Source organism: Crinia signifera, chromosome 3 (genome assembly GCF_055691185.1).
Source record: "Crinia signifera chromosome 3, ASM5569118v1, whole genome shotgun sequence".
Taxonomy (NCBI): Eukaryota; Metazoa; Chordata; class Amphibia; order Anura; family Myobatrachidae; genus Crinia; species Crinia signifera.
Genome location: NC_139219.1, coordinates 214,355,273 through 214,381,537, shown reverse-complemented (window position 1 = coordinate 214,381,537; position 26,265 = coordinate 214,355,273). Strand labels below are relative to the sequence as shown.

The 26,265-nt window shown below is 44.4% G+C and overlaps 1 protein-coding gene across 3 annotated transcripts in view; it reads right to left on the bottom strand.

The window, feature by feature from the left end:
- Positions 1-26,265, bottom strand: part of TDRP (testis development related protein) — a 138,729-nt gene that overhangs the window by 65,950 nt on the left and 46,514 nt on the right. For 2 of the 3 annotated variants that reach the window (XM_083177382.1, XM_083177381.1), the window contains one exon: positions 14,459-14,562. In XM_083177382.1, the coding sequence (XP_083033508.1) occupies positions 14,459-14,562 (104 nt within the window). Of the gene's footprint in view, positions 1-14,458; positions 14,563-14,633; positions 15,056-26,265 lie in introns of those variants that run through there. The other variant, XM_083177383.1, reaches the window with a different exon arrangement.

The window sequence follows — 26,265 nt, the reverse complement described above, 5'->3', positions numbered from 1 at the left end:
CCAACCTCAACGCCCCACTTGTCCTAAAAAGGAACTGTAACTATAGTTACAAACCTTATGCACTTGCATCTGAATGGCTTTTTAAAATAACTGTGGTTATTGTGCATGCATGCATCATTGTTTTTATGGTTTCTTGTGATATTTGGTAAATAAATTGTTTTAAGTGTACAGAAGGCGCCTACTGGTTCTTTTTTTCCATTGTACACAGCGGAGGGAGCCAGGATAGCAGCAAGCACAGCAGTGGGCACTAAAAGTCCATGGTTCATGGTATGCAACAACCACACATCAGGACGTGGCTGACACTGGGGGATATATTCAGGATTATAAACTAATTTAAAAAAAAAAAATGAAAAAAGCAGGGGGGGGCGCCAAAAATGTTGTGCCTGGGGCCGGCTTGACACCTAAATTCACCCCTGAATATATGTTAACCCATGATGAAAATCATAAAATACCCACTTTCTGTATCATAACACCCTATGTGAGTAAAAGTTAAACTACTGTACTTGCATTTGTGACATCATGAAGATAGCATACACTTGTGCAATTTTGACAATATATATATATATATATATATATATATATATATATATATATATATATATATATATATATATATATATATATATATATTTGTAAGCAAATAACAGGCGTCACTCCGGGGCTTCGTGTAAAAGATATATTCAAAGCAGTGTAACGGTCAACGCCGTTTCGGATGAACCGTCTTCAGGACCACACCATATATATATAATAGAATCAATAGCAAGTTAGTCAAAATTGCAATGGTTTGGCCGATCAGCGATGTGCGAGATCAATGCAGCATAGCCCCCTGCTCCAATTCTGCTGCCGCCCCAATGCCCCCTCCCCACGAGCTATCCCTCGATCCCTGCCAACCAATGCCGACACCCCGCAGTCATATAGGTGGCTGCCAAATCGCACCATGTATACAGACTCTTAAAGCTAAACACATAATCCTGCAGGTACAATTTAGGTGGAGTAAGTTGCAAATTAGAAGATAAATTCAGCCAATCCAATAAATGTTCTGACCAGATATTTGAATATTTCCATGTTGACCTTGTGCATGTCAACTTAAATACGGTCAATCCACACCCGAAATGTATGCAGGCCTTCTGAAATAACAGACATTGTAAGTGCTGCAGAAACAGTCACCAGGACAACTTAAAAGTTTGGAATACAGATTCAGACGGACTGTCTTCTGATGAGGCCAGAGCAAGTATTGCACCACATACCGATCTGTCCCTCTCAGACAGCACACTGATCAGATACAAACCCAAAACCCAAAAGCAAGGCAGTGACGATAACCAAAAGGCTACTATGATAAATCTGTCAGTCTCAGTTTGTCCAATTTATTCTCCTGAGATACTGCTTTAGCTAAATATATCCCATTACTGGCTGTGCATAGAACCTATTTCTTTGTGCGATTCACCTAGAACATTTTCTCCATCTGATCCGTCTGCATTATTTCCCTATTTGAAATCATAGTATTTTAGGTATTTTTACATTTCTCTGTGTATTGGTCTTATTTCTTCACCCTTTTTCTTCCATTGTATTCATCAGGCATATTTTATTGTCATATATATTACTATCTGCTAATCACTCCATTGTATCTGCCGGTCTCATTTCTATAAACCTTGTTAGACGTAAATGATATACGATTGAGGGATAAGATACAAAGTGATGTCACTGGAGCAAGCAGGGTACATACTACACGAAGTGTGTACCAAGCAATATCGGAGGCAACCTGGCACTGGCAAGTGCATACACACCTGCTGATGCCGACGGCAAGGGGCCATGGTGCTCTCAGTCACCTGTACATGTGGGACATCATTAATGACCCACAGGAGCGTAGGTGGTTAACCCTTGTAGTATGTACACAGTACAAGATATGCACGATAATATCATTATCACGCGTATATTGTTAACTTTTATTTTAAGCTGGTTTGGACCCCCCCAAGACTCTGGTTTGACTCCCCAACATGTTTCCAGGTACAAACTCCTATTTGAACCTGCAATTATAAATTTGGCAGTTTGAGAGCATTTTCAAAATTATATAGTCTTACTTTTTTAAATGAAAAACTGAATTTAAAATCATTTTAATTGTTCAAACTGTTCCCTGTTCTTGAGAAGAAAAAAAAACATTGCCTAAAAATATGTTTTATAAAGATATCAAATACCCAATGGGAAAGTGAAGGCTGCGCTAATTAATAAAAATAAAAATCCAATACACCATGGAGGGGAACACAAAGCACAAATATATATAGGTGGCCACCTTATTTAATAATATATACATTTTTTATGTGACTAAAATAAATAGTATTTGATTTTTTTCTTGAAACAGTCTCCATATATTTGTGCTATACATGTGTTCCCCTCCATGGTGTATTGGATTTTGATTAATTAGTGCAGCCTTCACTTTCCTATTGGGTATTTGGTACCTTGCTGTGCAGATTCCGAGTCCAGGATATCCTTCTGGCCCCGGACTTGACACAAAAATCTTTTGCACTGACACTAGTGCAATTTTGAAAGCTGCTGCTTATTATTACCATGATATACAATCATTAGTTTACTTTAAAGGGGCCATTAGCGCCTAAAGTCCACCACCGATTTTTCGGTGGTAATACATTTTATATAGATATGCACATATAGATAGGTTAGACCGCTTTAAATGTAGGCTACAATAGGACATCACTGCAAACGATGGGCCTTATTCAGCATGGATCGCTAAGTTGATAAAATGAATTTCATGCATGCAATTTGCAAATTGTTCTGCGTACATATTCTGCTTCAATGAATCGCATTTTAGCTGACAGAAAGCCAGCATTTAGGGGATGACATGATGTTTCATGGGTGTGTTTGTCCAAACATAGGTGTGTCAAGGCTATATTTTTTTTTTTTAGGTGATCTTTGATGTCAGCGATGACCACTTCCAGCCTGTTGCTTTAGCAGAATTGTGGATGACTGGCACGGATGGAAAGTACTCTTCGATGTTCCAGTTTATTTGTGAATAGATCTGCGTATGATGCATTTGCAATTTCTGCAATGGACTTTTTCCCCCCTTGCTCTGGACTGCAACTATTTGATTGCAGCAACTGCTTTTTCTCAACTTAGCGGTCAATACTGAATTAGGCCCTATATACACATGTTAACAAATGGGAAACCATGCTGAACGTATATACTGTACAACGAGAAGATAAATCTAAATTATACAGAATAACTCTTTACATACAAGTCGGCCAATAATCATCGCCTCTCCTCTACCTTGGTCACTGCATCCTATGCACAGATCCAAGATTTTGCGTGTGCTGACCCCTATACTAGAACAAGTTCCCTTCACTATTAGACTCTACCTGACCTTGCAAAGCTTCAAATGAATACTGAAAACCAGGGTTGGAAAAAACAGTTACCAGCTAATTAACTATGATCATATACCTACTATCAAATTCCGGACTACACAGGTAGTGTTCATTCTAGCATGCTGCAGCTGTCACAGCCCCTGCAGTTCCTCACTCCTGTATGGGGTATTGCTCTCTGCTCTGTTGCTTCTAGCACACCTCTGTTCTGTATCTCATCTCTGGGATACAGGTCAGAAGTACCGAAGCAGAGAGCGACACTTTAGGCAGGAAAAAGTAACTGAACAGGTTGTGACATATGCAGATGCTAGAAGGAACACAATATAGGAAGAATACTAAAGTACTTTTAATTGGAATATGGTTGTTAGTACAAGTATAAGGCTAATTTTGAAGAAACTGGGGAAAGTCAGTTCAGAGCGATATTAGGCATGATGGGCACCAACTCCCGATACTTACCATTTAATATAGTAATAATATTTAATAGTGTTCCTTCTAGGAACTAAGCAGGGCAGGGTGCTGCTGCACGGGGGCAGCATAAGGGGGGCGACGTCACTAAAGGGGGTGGGCCCGGCCGCCGCCGTCACTGTCTAGTGTTCATTCTAGCACCCACTATCTTTGAAAACCCATGCAGTTCCTCTTCCCTGCCTGGGGTGTCGCTGTCTGCTGTAGTGCTACTAGCACAGTGTGGTCTGTATAACAGCACTGAGATGCAAACAAGACAGCAGACAGTGACACCCCAGGCAGGGAACAGGAACTGAATGGGTTTTCATAGATAGCGGGTGCTAGAATGAGCACTAACTGTTGCTCAAGGGGGCAGGACCCGCCGAAGTACCTGAGCTGCCAGGGAAGTGCCGGGCATCGCTATCTACGGTGGCGTTGGGCTTCCCCGGGCACACCGGCGGGGACAGGCAGCAGGCTCTTTTAGTGAGGCAAGTTGCATTTTGCCCTTTAAAAATCAAGCAGGGTGCAGCGCCCCGCTAATGCAGCCTAACGGGAACACTATTTAACACTATAGATCAGAGGTTCTGAAACTGTGGGTCCTGACACCAAAGTGGGTCCCCACCTGCTTAGCATGGGGTCGCGACTCCATGTTGCTGACCATCAGACTGATTACTTTTCTAATCTCAGTCAGTGATTCAAGGAGTCTAAAAAATCTGTTGAATTGTCTGTTACTTTAGACTTCTCCCATCACTGTGTGCCTCGACAATGCTGCCATGTATGTGCTGTCTGCTGACTACACATGTCATGTGATGACCCTCTGCAGTAACTTGCTGGGGTCCCGTAAATATTTTTATGGTCTTATGGGGTCCCAGAGAAAATAGTTTGAGGACCCCTGCTATAGATGATCTATAGTATAGACTGTATAAACATAAGTGGTCAGGAAAAGATTAAACATACCATAATAAATACACAATAATAAAAGAAGCAGTACTGCCCTTTCTAAGCTCCCTTTCTCCCACATCATGGTAAAGGCTCATACACTCTTGGCGACTGTGAGCTGAAAGCAGCTAAGTTTAGTCGTTTGTGCTGCTTTCATCAAAAGTCGGCTAGTGTGTACAGGGCAGCGATAAGCCCCGAAGATTGTATTACCAGCAGATGAGCGATAGGGTGAACGGCTTTCCATAGCGTCCTGCTACTGAAAGTCGTCCATCCCGGAAAAAACGCTCACGGAGCATACACGCTGGCCAATATCATCCAGTGTGTATTTACCTTTTGGCTTCTGACAATTCTTCCTGGTAGCTACTCTTTGGTCCAGTGCACTGATGGAGACACACACACACACACACACACACACAGTGAAGGTAGCTCTAGTAAAGGCCCATACACACTTGACGATTTTCAGCTGAAAATCGGTCAAAACAGCCGTTTTGAGAGATTTTTAGCTGAAAGTCGCCTAGTGTGTATGCCCCACCGGCATCCGACTGGCGATGATGCGCGCTCCCGCATCATCGCCAGCGAGGTGGGCCGTCTGCTGGTTTTACCAGCACGTCTAGCGATGATAGCTGTTTTTTTTAGCCATCATCGCTAGGTGTGTACGCAGCGCGGGCTGAAAGATGATACACTTTCAGCCCGGCTGACCGCACGGTTCCCTCCCTCTTCCCCCCTCCCCTGCTCCAGATCATACTCACCCCGCTCACCAGCGCCGCCCCGCTCCATCAGGCTGGCTGGCTGTCTGGCTCCAAGTCCACCGGGAGGATGCTTCTCCCTCTGTCCGGCCACACAGCCTGCTCGCCCCGCCCCCTGCCCGCTCCGTCAGGCCGGCTCACTTCACACGGAGGCTGCTCCCTCCGCCCGGCCACATAGCCTGCTCGCCCCGCCCCCCGCCCTGCTCAGCACGGATCCCTGGCCACCAACGTAGAAAGCCAGCACCACTGCCCACCAATGATAATTTGCGGTATTAGCCAGTAATATACAGTATACATTGCTGGCACAGGCCAGCAATGTATATACTGTTGGCACCACTGAGCACCAGTGATGATTTATTAGTCAGTAATATATACATTGCTGGCACAGGTCAGCAATGTATATATTGCTGGCACCACTGGGCACCAATGATAATTTGTGGTATTAGCCTAAGCCAGTAATATATACATTGCTGGCATGGCACAGGCCAGCAATGTATATATTACTGGCACCACTGGGCACCAATGATGATTTATTAGCCAGTAATATATACATTGCTGGCACAGGCCAGCAATGTATATATTACTGGCACAGGTCAGCAATGTATATATTGCTGGCACCACTGGGCACCAATGATAATTTGTGGTATTAGCCTAAGCCAGTAATATATACATTGCTGGCCTGGCACAGGCCAGCAATGTATATATTACTGGCACCACTGGGCACCAATGATGATTTATTAGCCAGTAATATATACATTGCTGGCACCACTGGGCACCAATGATAATTTGTGGTATTAGCCAGTAATATATACATTGCCGGAATGGCACGGGACAGCAATGTATATATTACTGGCATAACTTCCAACCTTGGGTTAAATTGAGCCGGCACAGGGCAGAACTGTGTTCAACCATCCGCTGTGTGGCTATTTCAAATGATACGCCTGCTTTCAACTCGCGAGCCACCGTTGCCTGATTGGCTGCGAGTCGCGGACAAATGGAGCTGCTCTGAGACAGTTGGATTTCCCCACCGCTCTGCCCAGCGGTCTCCTTTAGTGATGCAGGCAGGGACAGACAGCAGGGCAAGGTGAGCGGAAGGAGGCAGTGCACATAGCATGTTACCCCTGGCACCGTGCATGAAAACCCTAGCGATGAGCATGTAGGTAAGAGGCACTTATATGGCATTACATGTAATGGGCATTACGGTGTGTGGCATATGTGTAATGGACATTATGGTGTGTGGCCTAATGTGTAATGGGCATTACGGTATGTGGTATATGTGTAATAGGCATTACGGTGTGCATAGTCCCCTGTCCCACAAAGTCATGCCATAATTTTTTCACAGGCCATAAGTTACCACCACCGCTGCCCCCACCCCCCCCCCCCCCCCCACCCCCAATGTATATTTTGTTATAACGTAACATATACATTGCTGTCACAAGTGAATGGCTTTCTCCCTACATGCACAGCTGGAAATTAAATGTTTGCCGTGCACATGGGTGGAATTTTGCCCGTTCAGGGTGGCGTGGGTAGAGTTTACCCGATTGCTGGGCTCCGAATATACGCAGCCCAGCAATAAGTTCTGAATCAGGCACCAAGAATAGGAATGCACTGAATAAAATAGCCACTGCTCCCACCCTTGTAATTCAAACCCAGCCCATTATGTAAATCACCTTTTTTATGAAAGATTTTCAGCAAAATCTTTCACCTCCTGAAAATCTCTTGCTCTTTGAGGAAAATAGCTCAGTGTGTACGCACTACTTTGATGAAAGATATATCTATCAAAGATTTTGGCAAAGTCTTTTAAAATGAAAATCTTCTAGTGTGTATGGGCCTTAAATGTATTATATACCATTGCTATTTTGGTCAAAATTTGAGCCACTTTCCAAGAGTAGAGGGGTTTCCAGGCAGCCAGGAACCCACCCTGTGTTTGGATTCAGTATGAAATCCCGGCGGTCGGGATCCCGGCGTTCAAAATCCCGACGCCGGAATCCCGACCGCCGAAATACCGACAAGGGGGGGGGGGACGTGGATTGCCCCCCCCCCCCCCCTTGCGGGCTCGCTACGCTCGGCACGCTAATTTATTCTCCCTCCAGGGGTGTCGTGGACACCCACGGAGGGAGAAACTGTCGGGATTTCGGCGGTCGGGATTCTGAACGCCGGGATCCCGACCACCGGGATTTAAACTGCATCCCCTGTGTTTGCCTACAAACAGGTGCTATTGTAGATGCATGTAGATATTGTGGCCAGTTATAAAATCAGAAGTGCCTTGCACCATTTCTTCAAAAAGAAATGCTCTGAATGCCCAAGTTGAAGAAAAAAAATAAAAATAAAATAAATAATAAAGGCAAAAATACACAGTGTCCCAATCTTATCTGCTAGCATTCCACTGGGCTAAAAATATACTTTTACTTTTAAAGTAAACAGATTTTATTTTTCAGTTGTATATGTTCACAGCACATCGGCTGACAAACAAAAACATAAAATGAAGGACTTCCATGTACAGGACACTAGGATTTCTATAGCATCAACATATTATAGAATGATAATGCTTTATAGAAAACATTGAATCCTTCACATAAGTTTTTGCACCAGTGAGGCTTGCAGTCTAAAGGGCTAGATTCTCTAAGCTTCAAAAGTGATAAAATGGAGAGTGATAAACTGCCAGCCAATCAGCTCCTACCTGCCATGCCACAGACTGTGTTTGAAAAATGTCAGACAGGAGCTGATTGGCTGGCTGTTTATCACTCTCCATTTTATCACTTTTGAAGCTTAGAGAATCTGACCCTAAATTCCTTACTGCACTCATACACAAAGGGTCAGGAGCCCATTAACCTAACAGTAGGTTTTTGTACTGTGGGAGGAAACTAGAGCACCCAGTATGTAATTAAGACAAAGAACATTAATAAAATACAAGAATAGAAACCATGCATATAACAGCATTGACATGTTACATAACACAACATAAATGTACGTGTGTGTGTGTGTGTGTGTGTGTGTGTTCCATGCACCCAAAGAAGTATATAAAGCAAACAAATAGCTATCATAGCAGATTTGGTATAGTATGATGATGTTATAGTCATAATGTCCACATGGCAATGTGTTTTTCAGGTAATTCTAACCAAAAGCAAATTCTAACACCTAAACATAATGCCAACATTTTCCAGATGTCAAGATTTTGAACATGTGGACATCATAACTATGAAGAAGCATATGTCGTTAGGTCAACAATAGGAAGGTCCACATGCATCAAGGTCGACAAACCTGAAGTAAGACACAGGATCATTAGGTCGACATGGGCTAGGTCGACAGTCAAAAAGTTGACATGGAGCTTTTCATTTTTTTTATGAGCCGACATGTGCTGACAGCGAGTATTTCATGCCATACCATCCAGTAAGTTGTGGTGAGAGAATTAAAAATAGTGTAGAGAACCATGTGAGGGGACACAGAATACTTTTATAGTGTCCATGTCGACGGTGTCAACATTTGGAAAGAAACAAGTCAACCTGTTGACCTAGCCCATGTCGAACTAATGCATGTGTCAACTTAATGACCCGGTCAACCTAACCCCATGTTGACCTTCAGGTGTGCTGACCTTGACGCATGTCGACGTTCAGTAGTCAACCCAATACATCTCGACCCTATGACCCATACCCCTATGAGGGTCACTATATTGATTATCAATTAGGGACTGTATACTGTGACATATGCCTGACACACATGGAACATATGCTACTGCTACTAACGTGCACACCTCTCATGAAAGGTAAGACACTGCATACGCCTGTAAATGCACCTTTTTTTTTTTTTTTATGGAACATATTTTATGCCTTTACCAAGGGTTACAATTGCGGACAACTTAGCCTCCATGCTTTCATTGTACAATTTACATGGAATACATATGGCTTGTGCTACCAATTCCCAGTTTCCTGACAGTTTCTTAACTTACAGTAAATGCAGCATTCAGTGGCGGAGATTGTGAGTTGTGGGACCAGGTGTAAAAATATATATTCAGCCCCAAATCTTCCACCCAAGTGCAATACGGCAGTGGGTAACAGGGAGAGCAAGAGGGTAACAGTGTAAGGCAGCGGGTGGTAAAGTGTGCCACCTGCGTGGGACTGCTTAGAATGGATAACAGGTGGCAGGGGCCTAAGTAGAGAGTAGTCCCTGTCTCTGTACTTGACTTTTTTTCAGTTCGGTCAGACATACTCTGACAGTGCCAAGTACAACGGTTGCGAGTTGTCTTTAATGCACAGACAGAAGTGATCAGAATTTTTTTTTTACGGCTGTCTGTTAATTAGAGGCAGCATGTGAGTGATCATCAGTGCTCCTAGGTGACAGGACTTTGCTATCCGTCCAGATCATCCCTGCCTCTCCAAGGTAAGGGCCAGGTCCATCAGGCAGCCTGCTCCCTACACTAGGCCATTTAGTCATCATTGCTCAAAATGGTCTAAGGGAGGGCCAGGTGAGAACCCATTGCTGGTTTGGGCTACAATAGGCCCTGTAGTCCTCAAGGGCCCCGTGCAATGTATCTGCTGTGTACCTGCTGCATCCATGGAAGTTCCACCTCTGGCAGCATTGCTGTAGCAATACAGCTCAATAATAAATACATATAAATAAGAGCAAACAAGGAAATAGCAAATCAGTGAAAATAAAGAAGTGTGACAATGGTTGAGGTTCAGCTTCCTCTGAGGTTTTTATAAAGGTTTAGTCACAAAATAAAAAACCTCTATACAACTAATGTCTCTGTGTATGGTCCCAAAATGTGTTTCATTGCAGTGTGGGAATGTGAATTCGTTTTGTGTCCCATAAGGTCTGCAGATATTTTGGTACACAATATTAATATTAAAATGAATTGTTTTTGTTTTACTGATCATTTATTGCGATTGGATATCCATACCGGCTTCTTGAAATCAAACATATCCCAAAACCTGGTGTAAAAGAACAAACTTATGTACAAATTAAATTATTTAAGTTTCTGTGGCTTCATGTAGTAACGTAATGCCACGTAACATAGGGCCTTATTCTAGTTCACTCTTTCTGACAAAATCCTTCTTAGATGGACAAAACCATGTGCACTGCAGGGGGGCAGATGTAAAATGTGCAGAGAGAATTAGATTTGGGTGAGTTATTTTGTTTCTGTGCAGAGTAAATATTGGCTGCTTTATTTTTACACTGCAATATAGATCTCACTTTGAAGTAAAACCCCACCCAAATCTAATTCTCTCTGCTTAAGTAACATCTGCCCCACCTGCAGTGCACATGGTTTTGTCCATCTAAAGCCCTGTACACATGGGGGAGATATATTGCTAGCAATATTAGTGTTCCCTCTAGAAATGAGGGCGGGCAGGGCGCCACTGCATGGGGGCCTCGCAAGGGGGGCGGACCGGGCCCGCCGACGTCACAATTGTGGGCGGTCCCGGGCCGCGATGTCACGAAAAGGGGCGGGCCCGGCCGGCGCTGTCACTAAAGGAGGTGGGCCCGGCACCACCGAAGTTACCGTGCTGCCGGGGAAGCTCTGGGAATCGCCGTCTAAGGTGGCGCTGCGCTTCCCCGTGCACACAGCCAGGGCAGGCACTAATACAGCCTAGCGGGAACACTAAATATATGGCTGAGCAATATATTGCTCAGTTTCTAATTTTCATCAGCGACCAGAGATGGTCGCTGATGAAAAGGAACCTCAGCCGTGGTGCCACAGAGCTAATCAGCTGGTCGCAGGAGCAAGCTCCTGCGACCAGCGATTAGAATGGGGCAGAAAACGGGAGCGCGCACACGACGATTTATCGCCGGGGCACACTCCCATCACTGGCAATATGGTCGCCAGCGACCATATTCCCAGCGATTTCAGCCCCTATCTCCCCCGTGTGTACACAGCTTAAGAAGGATTTTGTCAGAAAGGAGTGAACTAGAATAAGGCCCATAGTTCAATGGAAAAGGACTTTTATTAATCTAATTATTTGTTGAGCCAAATGCTGCAATGAAGATTGATCTATTTACATGTATAGAAAATGCAGGTATGCTTGCACTTTTCAGAGAAACTGTGTTACTGGGCTGTATTCAATGAGCCTAATTCACCATGTTTTCTGGCGAATCTGTGCTTTTTTCATGTGTGTAGGTGATTTTTGGAGGTCCAAAAGCGAATCACCCTATTCAATGAGCAATATTCGCCGATGGCGACCTGTGAATGACGGCCAATTCGCCATCTGTTATTCGCAGCAAATCGCCGGGCTTTGTCAATAGGATTTTTCATTGAGAATCGCCGGGATTCGCCATGAATCGCCATTAGTGTATTCAATGAGAAGATGGCGAATCTTTTTCTTGGTTTTTATCGCCGTTCTTCACCGGGTTTCCCTCGTCATCTTTTTATGGTGGACTTTTATCTGAACTTCGGAAATAATTGGTTTTAAGTGTTTAATTTAACTTTGCAAGTTTAATCTAATATTATTTGCTGCCCCTGTGTGATCTTATGGTTGTAGAAGTGCCATATAAATATATATTTAATTTTTTCTGGTATTTCTTTTTCTCCCACAATGCATTGTTATTACCCATGATCCACCTCAATTACCCATGAATCTCCTCCCCACCTCACTCCTTCGTTTGGCCTTTGAGGGGATAACACAGCTTTTGCAGTCTGCGGTTTTGGAATCGTTTTTTCAGGGCAATTTGCGTTTTTTTGCATTTCACTGCAATTTCTTAAACACTGACTACAGTAATGGAGCTGTTTAGGGATACGTCGGATTGGCTGAGACTCGCCGTTAGGGGCGGCGAATCTCAGCCACATTGAATAGGGTGACTCGTCGAGTCCCGGGGAATTGAAGGCGAGTGAAAAAACGGAATCGCCGTGGCCGGCAATAAAAGTCATTGAATACGGCCCAATGTGTTTGGTTATGTTCTTATTCTTTTTAGCACACCAATTAAGCAATATAGGTAATGTAAGTGAAAGAAACTGAAATACACACACATAGCAATTTGTGGTATGGCGTTTGCGCTAAGCTATAAAAATAAAGAATTCCCCCCTGCTAGGCAACCTAGCTAGATTTTGACTGCATGATCATATGATCTGAGTCGGCAATAGTGATTACCGAGGCCGCCCGTCGCCTTTGCTATGGGGTGTACACCCGGATCGATTCGTGCATAATTCCTAAGCAATCTAGACAGATCGCTTAGAAAATAGGCAAAAATCGCCCTGTGCGTATGTCCCATAAGAGTGCTAGATACTGTATCTGAAAATATTTGTCAAAAATAAATATATTACTGAAATTATTAAAGGTCTGAACACTTTCTGGTTTACAAACATTTTCCCTTTCCCTACGGTTACACCCCTAGTCAGATCTTCTAATGCTGTGTACACACGGGGGAGATAGGGGCTGAAATCGCTGGGAATATGGTCGCTAGCGACCATATTGCCAGTGATGGGAGTGTGCCCCGGCGATAAAAAGCCAGATGCGCGCTCCCGTTTTCAGCCCCGCTCTAATCGCTGGTCGCAGGAGCTTGCTCCTGCGGCCAGCTGATAACCTCTGCGGCACCGCCGGCTGAGGTTCCTTTTCATCAGCAACCATCTCTGGTCGCTGATGAAAAGGGGGCATTGAGCAATATATTGCTCAGTAATATATTGCTAGCAATATATCTCCCCCGTGTGTACGGGGCTTAAGCATTTGAGAGCATTGCAGCGAGTATGCTGATATTGTTCACTTGTGTGGCAAACTCGGAAAAGATATATTTGATTTAGGTCAACACATACAAGTTTTACAAGACATATTTATGTCATAGAAACACTGACAGATTAGAAATGGGAAAAAGTTCTTCTAGTCAATAATTATTACACATTAAACTCTCAAATATTATATATCTTAGAAGCAGAGTTTATCTTGCCCCATGTTTTACATGTCCTTAACTTACATCAGTGACACAGTATGCATAACTTTAACGTCAGTGAGTATGTTGCTTAAAGCTAGTCACAAGGGTCACCTTTATTTTGCAATTCCTACTAAGGAGGTCTTCTTGCCCTCTCATTTACATACAATGCCACTGGCAACAGGAGGGAAATGACAGCAAAAGAAAGGAAGCAGAAGTGTAAATAAATGGAATACATAGCTAACACAATCTATTCTCCATCTATCATTGATCCCAGGGGAGTGATAAAGCAGAGAGATAAAGTACCAGCCAGTGTGCTCCTAACTGCCATGTTACAGGCTGTATTTGGAAAAAAAGTGACAGGAGCTGTAACTTTATCTCTCTCAAGGCTTAGAACACCTCCCTCTTGGAAATCAAATAGGACATAACCACTTGGTTAAGTATATTTTTACAATTCCATTTAAGCAACAAAATGAACAAACCACATAACTAAACCCCTTGTTACATTTGTAATTAAAAAATAAAAAGTTAGAGGAGTTTATGCTGCACAGAGTTAAATTGAAAAAAAAAAAATGTTGCTTTGTTTACAGCAGTGGGCACCAGTAACACAGCATAGCCATGATGTGGCACTGATCCTATGGGCATTGTTGGGGCTGATACACAACAGAAATGATAACACTTTAGCTGCCAGCCACAGATAAGCTGCACTAATCATCTGTGTGTAGCCTCAGGCGTCACACCAAAGCATGTTCTGGGATGCACTCCTGTTAGCAAAATACTATACACAAGTATTTATACTGTAAACTACACAACAACAAAATCATTCAGCTAACCATGCTGGCTGGCTGCGTGACAAGCAGGATAAATATAGCACAAGTGTACATCTCTTGTGACATGTAATAATGAGGATTCCATAACCACTAAAGCCAAACGTGTTACATGCACACTGCAAGCATTCATGGCCAGCTGTGGTGTTGTACTGTAGTGTGTTTATACACAAATCAGGCATATGACTGGAAACGCTTCATGTGATAGCTGTATGTAACAAGACACATGTGGGAACTAACAGTTGGTAGGAGTGAATAGCAGCCATGGAGTCCTAGGGACAGTTACCTGGGATTCTGCCGGAGCCTGGACCTCTTCATCGGGGGAGTCTTCTATGAGAACTTTGCTCTTGTTCTGTTTCCACATGTCGCCAGGTGCGGAGATGCCACGGCCTGCGTGGGGGGAGAGTGGGGTTAGCGCTGCTCTGTGCGGTCACACGGGCACTGTTACACTTTATACACACAGCAGTAACTTCATCCTAGTAACAGGAGACCTTCAGCGCCCGCTCCGCTTCTCTAATGGAACTAATCATCCTGAGGAGGAGGGGAAGCGCTGCTGCTGGGACTGAGAGGAGGAGGAGGAAGGGGGAAGGTAGGGAGGGAGAGAGGCAGGACAGGAGGAGGGAGGTGTAGATTGGGAGAGAGAGGAGGATACTACTAGTCTAGTACAATACAGATAAGAGACCAGACACCAGATACAGTCGCAATTAGCGATGGAGGGGGGTCGACAGGCAGGAGCAAATGGGGTCCCGGGGTTACTGTGCTGCTGTGCACGTTATATGTGGCTCTAGCTGGGAAAATGGCGACTCTGAGAGAATTTAATCGCAGAAATGCAAGAAAACGAGGTCAGGAAATTAGGACGTGGAAATAGATCCTGACAGGCTGCACGGGAGATAGGGCAGTGTCTGATTTCTCTGCAAGTAACTGAGCCTATCTGCTCAGATGATACAGCTCTATGTGTATTACTAAGCACGGTGCTGGGGCCAGGAGGGCTGTATACAGAGATCATGGGCACCCGGGATACCAGCTCCTCCTCCTGCATCCCTGGCAGAAGTATAAATAACAGCTACATTCCTGCATACCTGCTGCTGCTATAACGCAGGGTGGTAATTACCTGCTGCAGAAAGAATGCACCTCACCTATTCTTGCTCCCTGCCAGTACACATGCAGAATACTTGTAGTTACTGTAATTGCTAATAAAGTGTAATCCGTGCAACATATAAAGGCTATAGACAAGACTTTTAGAAAAGTGACACAATAATTGAATTAATTGTATGTATATAATTCTCACAAATTACAATTTAGGAAAAATGTAAAACTGACAAAACTATAACCTGTATATGCTTTGTTAGTATATATATATATATATGGAACCATTGTCTGCAAGCCAAATTGGGGGTCTGACTCCGTCGGGAGTTCCAGCAGTTACCCCACTTGGTAAAATTTTTAGCTACACACAGGAACAGATTGAACAAATCCTAGCACAGGAGTCAGTGGAGGTGCCAGAGGACAGCGATAACATTGAGGATGTATATTACCGCCTGTTGAAAATGCGGCGTCGGGAAACTGACTTTTTATTACACAGTACCTCTTTGGCCAGTTATTTTAAGGAACACAAGATACCCCGTGGGTTTTGAGTGCGCAACGTGCCCACAATAGGCAGGCACAATCCAGAGTTTGTTAGAAGATGGGTGGCCATCTTAAACAAATGTGCCTTCGAATTAATGATACTTGTTGTGGAGGAGGCCAATAGAGAACTTAATATTACCAGACATAAGATCTCATCACTTCGACAGGAGCATCAAAGTGTTCTGGAGGCTGAGAGTAATGCGAGCTGGTTGACGAAATTGGAGAACCAATGTGAGACCTATAGGTGAGAATTATTGAAATTCAAGAAAAGTAAGAAATTTACTGTGGACACAGACTACGAGGAAAATAAAGTTTACCCCTGGCTGTTGGGGGGAGACCGTCAATCCTTTGACAATTCGGCACCACAAAGACGCCGAAGGCCATGGCAAAGAAAAAATGCACAACAAAATCGTAATAAATCCAGTAGTGACAGTGACTTTCAGGTATCTGATGGGGATGACACTGTAAGGAACTCCGCAATCCCTTTAGGGGCACGAGCAGAAAGTTCCAGAGGCCCTATAACCACACTGCCACCCGTCGTGGCAAACAGAACCAGAGAAGTCAGAAAAGCAGCCACTATAGCGGCAACAAAGCTGAAGGTGTAATCTTCAATTTATCCGACAGCACTCTATCAGCGGTGGAACTGGATGTGCTTAACCGTGGCCTTAGTTTTGTCCCTACAAATTGTCATAATGAATACAACTGGAAAATAAATCTACATAAGTTTTCAAGACAATTGAGGAGAAAAGAATTTTTTCAGAATAAACCCTCGGTGCCACATGTTACAGTATTTGATAATTTCTTACAGAAGACATCTCGCTCCAGTTTCGACCCCCCATCTCAGAATAGCTCCATTAAAACGTACACAAGGTTAATGGACGATTCCATGAACCGTTTCTTGGCCACACCCTACACCATTCGGCCAAATATGTCTAAAGTTGAGATTGAAGCTCTAAATCAACTGAGCCAAGACAGGTCGATAGTAATACGCCCGGCTGACAAAGGAGGTGCAACGGTGGTTATGAATATTGAGGACTACATCTCAGAGATCATGGGACAACTATCTGACCCTGAAGTTTACAGATTACTTCCCAGAGACCCGACAGCAGGGTTCCAAAGAGAGTTGTTTGCTCTTTTGGATACAGCACTGAAGGAGAAATTTCTACCTGAGAAAGTGGTCAAGATCCTGAAGGTTGAACACCCAGTGGTCCCAGTCCTCTACACGTTGCCAAAACTGCACAAAAATCCTGCAAAACCTCCCGGGTGTCCGATAATATCCGCCCGTGGGTCGTTACTACAGCCTGCTTCACAATTATTGGACAGTATATTACAGCCCCTCTTACCGTTGGAAGATACTTTCCTAATGGACACCAGTACATTCCTTCGAAGGCTAAAGGACATTGGTACCTTGCCACCTGGAACTCTGTTATGCTGCCTGGATGTCTGCAGCCTTTATACTTCTATACCACACGAAGGAGGGCTGCGATCCATGAAAGACTTTCTATCCAAACACTTGGACTGTGAAGTATTTAATCATAATCTGTTCCTCTCCTTATTGGAGTTGACCCTGAGTCGCAATTATTTCCTTTTTAATGGGAAGTTCTACATTCAATTAAGAGGGTGTGCCATGGGATCTTCTGTGGCCCCCTCTTATGCGAATGTATACATGTTTGCACAAGAGAGGGACCTGTTTTTCAGTGACCCGGAGGTTAGGGGACACATCGCGATGTACTTACGGTACATCGACGATGTGTTCCTGATCTGGACCGGGGGCGCTGACAGGTTCCTGGAATTGATGTTAAGGGTTAATGCTACTAGCCCTTTTATCAAATTTACTTATAGCCACAGTGAAGTTGAGGCTAATTTTTTGGATGTGGCAGTTAAAGTGGAGGCTGGCATTATTCAAACCAGTAGATATTCTAAAGCTACTGACAGGAACACTCTCCTGAGATCTACTAGCCATCACCCCCCATCCCTGAAGCGTGGACTGCCGTTGTCCCAGATGCTTCGGGTAGCACGGTTGACCAGCAACAGGGATCAACTTCCGGGGGAATTGGATTTGATGATCCTTAAATTCGAGGAGAGAGGGTATGAACGTAATACATTACTATCCCAAAAAAAACAAATCCTGGACATGAACCCCGAATTGCTTTGGGCCCCTAAAAAGAAAGAAAATGTTAAGAGGATGCCATGGGTGCATGAGTTTCTCTATCCAGTCCCATGGCTCAGAGAGCCTCCAGGGCCCTTTGGCCCATAGTTAAGACGGACACCGATCTAACTGGGCTGAGGGATTACAAACCTCTATTAGCATACACTAGGGGTAAAAATCTGAGGGACCGTTTGGTCCATGCTGATGTGACCAATTACAAACCGGTCATTCATCCCAATGTTTACGTCAAACCTCCCGGCTGTTACAGCTGTGGCACATGTGTTACCTGTAAATTCCTGATTAGTTGCAAGGAGTTTCAACACCCCCACTGCAACAAAAAATATGATATAAGATCGGTCCTCACCTGTTCATCCACCCATGTGGTCTATATTATAGTGTGCCCATGCGGCCTCAGATATGTGGGTCAAACTACACGAAAATTCAAGGAGCGGATGGCGGGGCACAGATCTTCCATTGACCTTACTTTGAAGGGCAAGGAGGTGGATCAACCGGTCCCCCGCCACTTAAAAAAAGCAGGGCACTCTCTTGAGTCCCTGAGATACTACATGATTGACCAAGTGCCAGCCTCCCTGCGGGGAGGGGACAGGGCCAACAAGTTGCTCATTAAAGAAACCCAGTGGATTCTGAGATTAGGCACCATTAGACCGGGGGGCCTGAATGATAAAATAAATTGGAATAGCTTGGCATAATGTTTTCAGGCTGTTCCCTCACTCATCCATGTTTGAGCCAATGCTGGATTTAGGTTCATGACTGCTGTTCTGTTGTAGATTGAAATTATCAACTTGCTTAATGTAAATATGTGTGGATACGTTTGTTTGTTTGTTTATTGTGATCCTTTGTGTCTCCTTAGATTCAGCGCTGACGCACGGAAAGAGCCGGTTCCGGGTACGCTACTGAAGCGTGCATCACCTAGCAACAAGTGGAACGCGGAAGTGGCTAATTGGAACGCACGGAGGACGTTCTAGCCTGTACTTCCGGCGCCACATTGAGGTTGGAGATGCGACTTCCGGGTAACGGAGCGGCGAGGTCCGGGGCTGAGCGCGGGAACCAGGTGAGTATGAAGGTATTTAATGTGCTGCATTGGTGTACTGTTCGTGTTGTTCACTTGTTTGCACTGTTAAGGGCTGTGATCCTGAGGAAGGGGGAGAGCCCCGAAAGCGCTTGATCATTTGCTGAATACACGTTTTTTCTGCTACTTACCTCCTGTGTGCCTCCGTTATTGGACTTTGTATATATATATATATATATATATATATATATGCACAAAGAAACAAACAGCGGCACTCGGAGGAGATTTTTTTCACAGTGTATTCAGAAGTACCATTCCAACGTTTCGGGGCTGGTGCACCCCTTTGTCAAGGTGTGGGTGAACAAATAGACTAAACAATGTGCCTACCTTATATAAGAGTTGAAATCACGCAAACAAGCAAAATATATATATTTATATATATATATATATATATATATATATATATATATATATATATATATAGTTTAGTTGCTAGCTGTTACATTGATAACGGGACTATGTAAAAACCGGACCAAACCCCGAACCGGACATCAAAATCTTTTTACCCATACCCATTGATAACGTTTCACATTTTAAGTGTAATTAAAATATATTTTTTTTACACCTTTATTATTGTGACACAACTAGAAACTGGTAAACATAGTAACATGCAATATTATAGGCTTATTCCAGTCACAAGTTCAGATATTAGGAGCCCTGTGTCAGAAATGATCTGGATTTCGGTAATCCAGATAATCTCTTTTATGCAGGAAAGTTTCCAGCATAAAAGGGATTATCTGGGTTCAGCAAAATTCCTGATGAAACACCAGTTATCATGTCAGTGAATTTTCCTGCCAGTTACAAGGGAATGGTCGGATTCAGTATGCCTAACTCATCCGGGCAGTACGGATGGTGTAATGGTTAGCATTACGGCCTCACAGCACGGAGGTCATGGGTTCCATTCCCACCATGGCTCGAACTGTGTGGAGTTTGTATATTCTCCCTGTACTTACGTGGGTTTACTCCGGGTAATCCGGTTTCCTCCCACATTCCAAAAATATACTGGTAGATTAATTGGCTTCTAACAAAATTAACCATAGAATATGTCTGTGTGTAAATGTGGTAGGGAATATAGATTATAACCTCTACTGGGGCAGGGACTGATGTGAATGTTTAAATATTCTCTGTAAAAGCGCTGCGGAGTATGTGTACCCTATATAAATAAATATAAATAAATAAATAATAAACTCCTAACTGGCGAACAGGATGCCAGTAGCAGAGGTGGATTGGGAACTAAAAGTGGCCCTGAAAAAATGTCTAGAAGTGGCTTTATATGGGTGGCACCAAATCAAATGTAGGTGGAGCCAACACAAATATGCGGGATGAATACATCATTACACCTGGTTGGTAGCCATTGGTTTCAATATGCTTTTCAGTCTAGCGGCTCCCATTCACAATTTAGAAATGGGAGTGCAAAAGTATAAGTTGCTTAAGAGGTAAATGTGCTCCTTAAGTGGAAATTCACATATCCAATTTTTAATAGCTTCTAAATAAACAGACAGTTAGGGCGGTATTCAATGAGCCTGATTTGCCATGTTTTTATGGCGAATTTGTGCTGTTTGGCGAATTTTTGACTAAAACGGTGAATCACCCTATTCAATAACCAGATGGCGAATACATTTGAAGGTTTTTTTCGCCATGATTCACCGAGTAGCAATCGCTATCTTTTTATGGAGAAGTGGAATGTGAACTTTTAAAATAAAGTGTTTTGTTTTTTTGGTGTCAAAAAATCAGGAATTTTATTCTGAGGAGGGGCATGCTATTTTTATTCATGTGCTGTAAGCACATGAACATATATTTAATAAAAAAAAAAATATATATATATTTTTTTTTTTTTACACAGCAGCCAGCAGGGGGCGCCGGAGCCGAGCATTAGATATTCATATATTCACTGCACCCGATCGTTACATATGCACGATCGGGTGTAGTGAATATACCCGGTCCCCTGCTGGCACCCCCGGGGGGCAGCCTGTGCTGCCTGGCACCCGGGGAGCTCACCTCCCCCCCACATACGCTCTGGGGCAGGCAGAGAGACTTCCATCTCCCTGGATGCCACCATCCTCAGGCTCCCTGCGGCATTCGCCGCAGGAGCTCATATTCGCCGGTCAGGGGCAGCGAGCCCCTGACTCGTTGAATACCGGAGCCGGCGAGGCTCCGGAACGTGGCGAATGTGCAGCGAATCCTAAACAGGATTCGCTGCGAATCCTAAACAGGATTCGCTGCACCTCGCCGGTATTCACATTGAATACCGCCCTATGTGTCACAGGATATAATATTGTGAGAGGTTAGTGGAGGTGTTGGAATTGACAGTTGTCAGAACACTGGGGTGCAGGGGCATAATTTGCCGGGGTTGCCAAATAGTAACGTCCAACTGTGCTTGCCTTCCACTGAAATGTAAAACAGACACTGTATGTATGCGAAAAAGTTGAAATGTCTTGTATGTCCCATCCCCCTCTTGTGTTCCCCTTGCTTGTAGCTGCACTCTAATCCGCAAAAAATTCCTAGTATACGCGAGTATACATGGCCAATAAAAGTTGATTTGATTGATTGGATGAAGAACCACTCCTTAGGATGCGATTTTCCACGCTCAGTGTGGCTTTTTTTCTTTCAAAAATTCAGTTTCATCATCTCCAATAACAGCCGCAGCCATCAGCAATACACAAGAAGATGGATGCCGCATAAGAGACCTGACCGCTGAATCAGCGGTGATCAACCTCTGTACTAGCGGCTGACGTAGCTGCAGCAATCTGGGACCACGGACCTATGGCTCCTCCAAGAAACACAGGGCATTGCTCATCCCAGATACACGGGGCCCAGGTAAACATACGGTACATCCTCCCTTGGAAGCTGCATGATTTCTATGCTAAAATGAGGAGATGCAAGTTAATTCAAGTCGGGACCGGGCCATTTACCGGAAAATTGGGTGTATAGCTAACATATAACATCTCACAATATTATGGGCCTTATTCTATTTCACTCTTTCTGACAAAATCCTTTGATGGACACAACCATGTGCACTGCAGGTGGGGCAGATGTCAAATGTGCAGAGAGAATTAGATGTGGGTGAGTTATTTTGTTTCTGTGCAGGGTAAATATTGGCTGCTTTATTTTTACACTGCAATATAGATCTCACTTTGAAGTAAAACCCCACCCAAATCTAATTCTCTCTGCACAAGTAACATCTGCCCCCCTGCAGTGCACATGGTTTTCTCCATCTAAGAAGATTTTTTCAGAAAGAGGGAACTAGAATAAGGCCCTATACAGGGCCGGTGCAAGGCACCGGAGCGCCCCAGGCGAGTCGGGGTGGGGGCGCCCCGGTGCGGGGGGGGGGGGGTACCTGTCCTGCTGCGGCGCTGTTTATTTAAATCTGGCGGCGGAGGCAGCGGGGGTCCCTGCAGTCCATTAGAAATCACGAGCGCTTTCCGCCGGGCTATGCGGAAGCGCTTCTAGTGTGAAAACACTGGCAGCACGCTGATTGGCTGAGATCAGCGTGCGCCGTGCTGCCAGAGTTTTCACACTAGAAGCGCTTCCGCATAGCCCGGCGGATAGCGCTCGTGATTTCTAATGGACTGCAGGGACCCCCGCTGCCTCCGCCGCCAGATTTAAATACACAGCGCCGTAGGACAGGTACCCGGGCGGCACAAAATGCCGCCCTCCAGTGGCCGGCGCCCTAGGCAAATGCCTAGATTTGCCTAGTGGTGGCGCCGGCCCTGGCCCTATATCCACTGACACTAGGGGGAACATTTATTAGGATGAGAGATTCAGAAAGTGAGAGATTTGGTAAGAAATCTCCAGTGTTTTAAAGCAGCAATCATTTACACTGCAAAACCAGTTTGATTTTGCAGTGTAAATGATGGACACTTTAAAAAACTGGAGATTTCTTACCAAATCTCTCACTTTCTGAATCTCTTATCCTATTGCATTTTACCCTAACTGTATTTTTATTTAGAAGCTACTAAAAACTGGATATGTGAATTTCCACTTAAGGATTTCATCCATCTATTAAGCAACTTATAACTTCCCGCTCCTATTTCTAAATTGTGATCTATCCATGTGTGGTGAATAGCAGATATTGATTTGTCTAATATATTAATGTTTTTTAAGTAAAATTATTGGTACTTGTTTAGTTTCACGGCGGCAGCTCGTGCCGCTCTAGCTATGAATCTGGCAGCTTGCTAGACTGCCTTAAGCTACGCTATGAGCTTAGTGACTGTTTGAATTCTGGCAGCTTGCCAGCTGTTTACTTGTTTAGTTTCAGGGCAGCAGCGCATGCCGCCTTACTTTGCATGCTGACTCCTCCAAGGCAGCCCAGCGCTGGTACTCCTAAACTCCTGTGAAGCCTAGTGAGCGCCTCTCACATAGCACTTGTGCCTCTGGAGAGGGGATTATGTGGGCACTGGCGGAGAGGTGCTCCATCTTTGTGATACGTAGAATCCTCTCAGATGCTCCAGCAATGAGACTCCTGCGTCTGAGCTCTCCTGTCCAAAGAGCAGGTGCGGACGCAATTGCATATCATGCACAATGAAGGAGGCATTTGCCAGTGCTACATGTTACATACTGGCAAATGCCTCTATTTCATACCCCCACTATCCACGCCATCCCGAAGCACGGCAATGGCGTCCTCCCGACCTTTTCATACCCCCACCATCTACGTCGGCGTGGAGTTGATCTTATATAGTGTGGCAAGCGCAGCGAGCCACCAAGCCCGAAGCGTGGCGAGAGCAGCGAGAATACTTGTGAAGTTAACCGCGTCCACTCGCCACGCTTCGGGCGAGGTGGCTCGCTGCGCTCGCCACACTATATTAAATCAACTCCATCCGAAGTGGATGGTGGGGGTATGAAAAGGTCGGGAGGACCTAAATCCAAAATTCGTGTGCCATAGTGTGATTTTTGGCTCATTCCATGTTGCATAATGAGTAAGAGGCAAGTACAGTATAAGGGGGTTACTATTGTGTTGCATGATTTGTATAAGGGGTATATGGTGTGGTAAACTTAGGTGACCACATAAAAGGTGCTGAAAAGATGTTGTCTACCAAGTTTCGGCTTTCGGTATTTTTTTATGACTGGAGTGCTGCCTCACCCCACAGGTATCTTAGGACATCGGCATCCTGCTGGTGCATCTTTGGAGGGCACTACCAGTATATCTCCCTGCATTTGTCCTATGCCAGCCCCCTACCTTTTCCAGGCATATATAATTAGTTGAAAGTATTTACACAAATAGAGACACACCCATGAGCAGACCACCCAAACAGAACACTGATCACGCCTCCCACATCATTAGGTGCTGGCCGGAACCCCTATTATTGTGCATAATAGGCCCTTGATAATTTTCAGCTCCAGGCCCATTTAGACCTTAATCTGGCACTGAATCTGGCTAGTGGAGGATTGGTTCTAGCCTTTTTGATTCAGTACTGAGTTCCTTTCAATTAGATAGGACTATGTGATATACAAGGAACAATTCAATAGCCATAATAGGTGTAATTGTGGAGGAGCTTGATCCCCTCATAGGGCATAAGGATTTTGGATTATTAGTACACAGGTTCTTTCCCTTTAGGAAGAGGCACCAGGCCTGTCCATATGGCCCCACAGAAAAACAACTTTTTAGTGGGCCCAAAGATGTCACCTGCAGTTCAACAGTACAGACAATCTCTATAAGTGTCCAAAAAGTCACCTCACAGCCAGGAGAAATGTTTACAAGTCAAGCTCTGCATGCAGAGCCGGTGCTAGAGTATTCTGCGCCATCCTGCAAACTATACATTTGCACCCTCCAATATGTTACAAAGAGTCAGCACATGTTGAAGGCGCACGCTAAAAAAAAGGGTGTATAATAAGGGTGTATAATACCTGTAGTAGTAGTGCCTTTTATACACATAATGTGACTAGTAGCAGCATTGCTGTAACTAGACATTCGGTGCCCTGTGAATAAATGAGTGCCATCACCACCATACACACCAAAAGCAAGGACAGTGCATGCCGTGGCTGTGTGGGGCTCAAACTTATATTTGTAATTGTTAGTCTGTATATGGGCAGGAAAGGATTGTGTATTAGTGGGTGGTGTATTGGACATTTCCTATTCACGCTTTGCAGCAAACCTTTTGCTCTGGGTGGGGCTATCAATTAAGGCCCAGACACAGGTCTGAGACATTTCTATTTAACCTAAATCTGGACGGCTGGTTGCCGTGTGCGGCTGTGTTGTCTGCAGCTGTGAAGTGTGGCAGTGTAAAGTGTGAGGAAATATTAATAAGAATATTGACGACATTCCAGAGATCCACAGGAGAGGACTGGAGGACACCCATCTACCTTCTAAAATCACCCAAACATACTGCTATCAACATACAACAGTGAGCTACGGACTTGACCACTTCCAACACACATAGAACACACAGCCTGGACAGCCCTCAATGAGCTCCCTGTCTGCAGGTCTCTAATGGTGTGTACACACGGGGGCGATATGGATTCTGATGTTCCCGATATAGTGAACATCGGAAGCCATATTGCATATTAATTGTCTGCTTTTTAGGGCTAACGAGCCTGATGCACTGGCGATGCGCGCTTCTGAGAGAGCGCAAATCGGCAGCGATATAGTGAGGGCAGGCAAGACTATATAGTGCAGATCTGCACTATATAGTCTAAATCAGGGGTGGGGAACCTCAGGCCCGGGGGCCTTATGCGGCCCCGTAGCTGGTCTGAGTGGCCCGCCGACCCGCCTGGTGGCTTTGACGGGAGTCAAGTACAGGGGAATTCTCGCGAGAGGTCGGTAGTTCTCGCAAGATTCCTCTTAATCAGCAGCCGGCGGATCGTGGGACGGCTGCAGCCGGACAATTTGTAAGAGAAATTTTTACATATGGCCCCTGAAGGATTTTTTCCCCATACAAACGGCCCTTGGCACAAATAAGGTTCCCCACCCCTGGTCTAAATTGTCCCTCTGCAGCATGCCGTGCTATGCGAGTCCCGATACTATCTGATCGTATCGGGACTCGCATAGCACGGCATATCTGCTGTGTGTACACACCATAACACCTATGCTCATAGCCATTGCTTTCGGTTCAACCTAATATCACTAGTCACATTTTCTCTGTAACCATTTCCAGTGCCAGATTCCACATCAATTCTCTCTGCATTGTATATGTCCCTCTACACCTGCTTCTCACACTACTTACCCTAACTCTGTATTTATTTATTTTTATTTTCTCTAATTTGACACTATTTTACTGAACTACACTGTTAT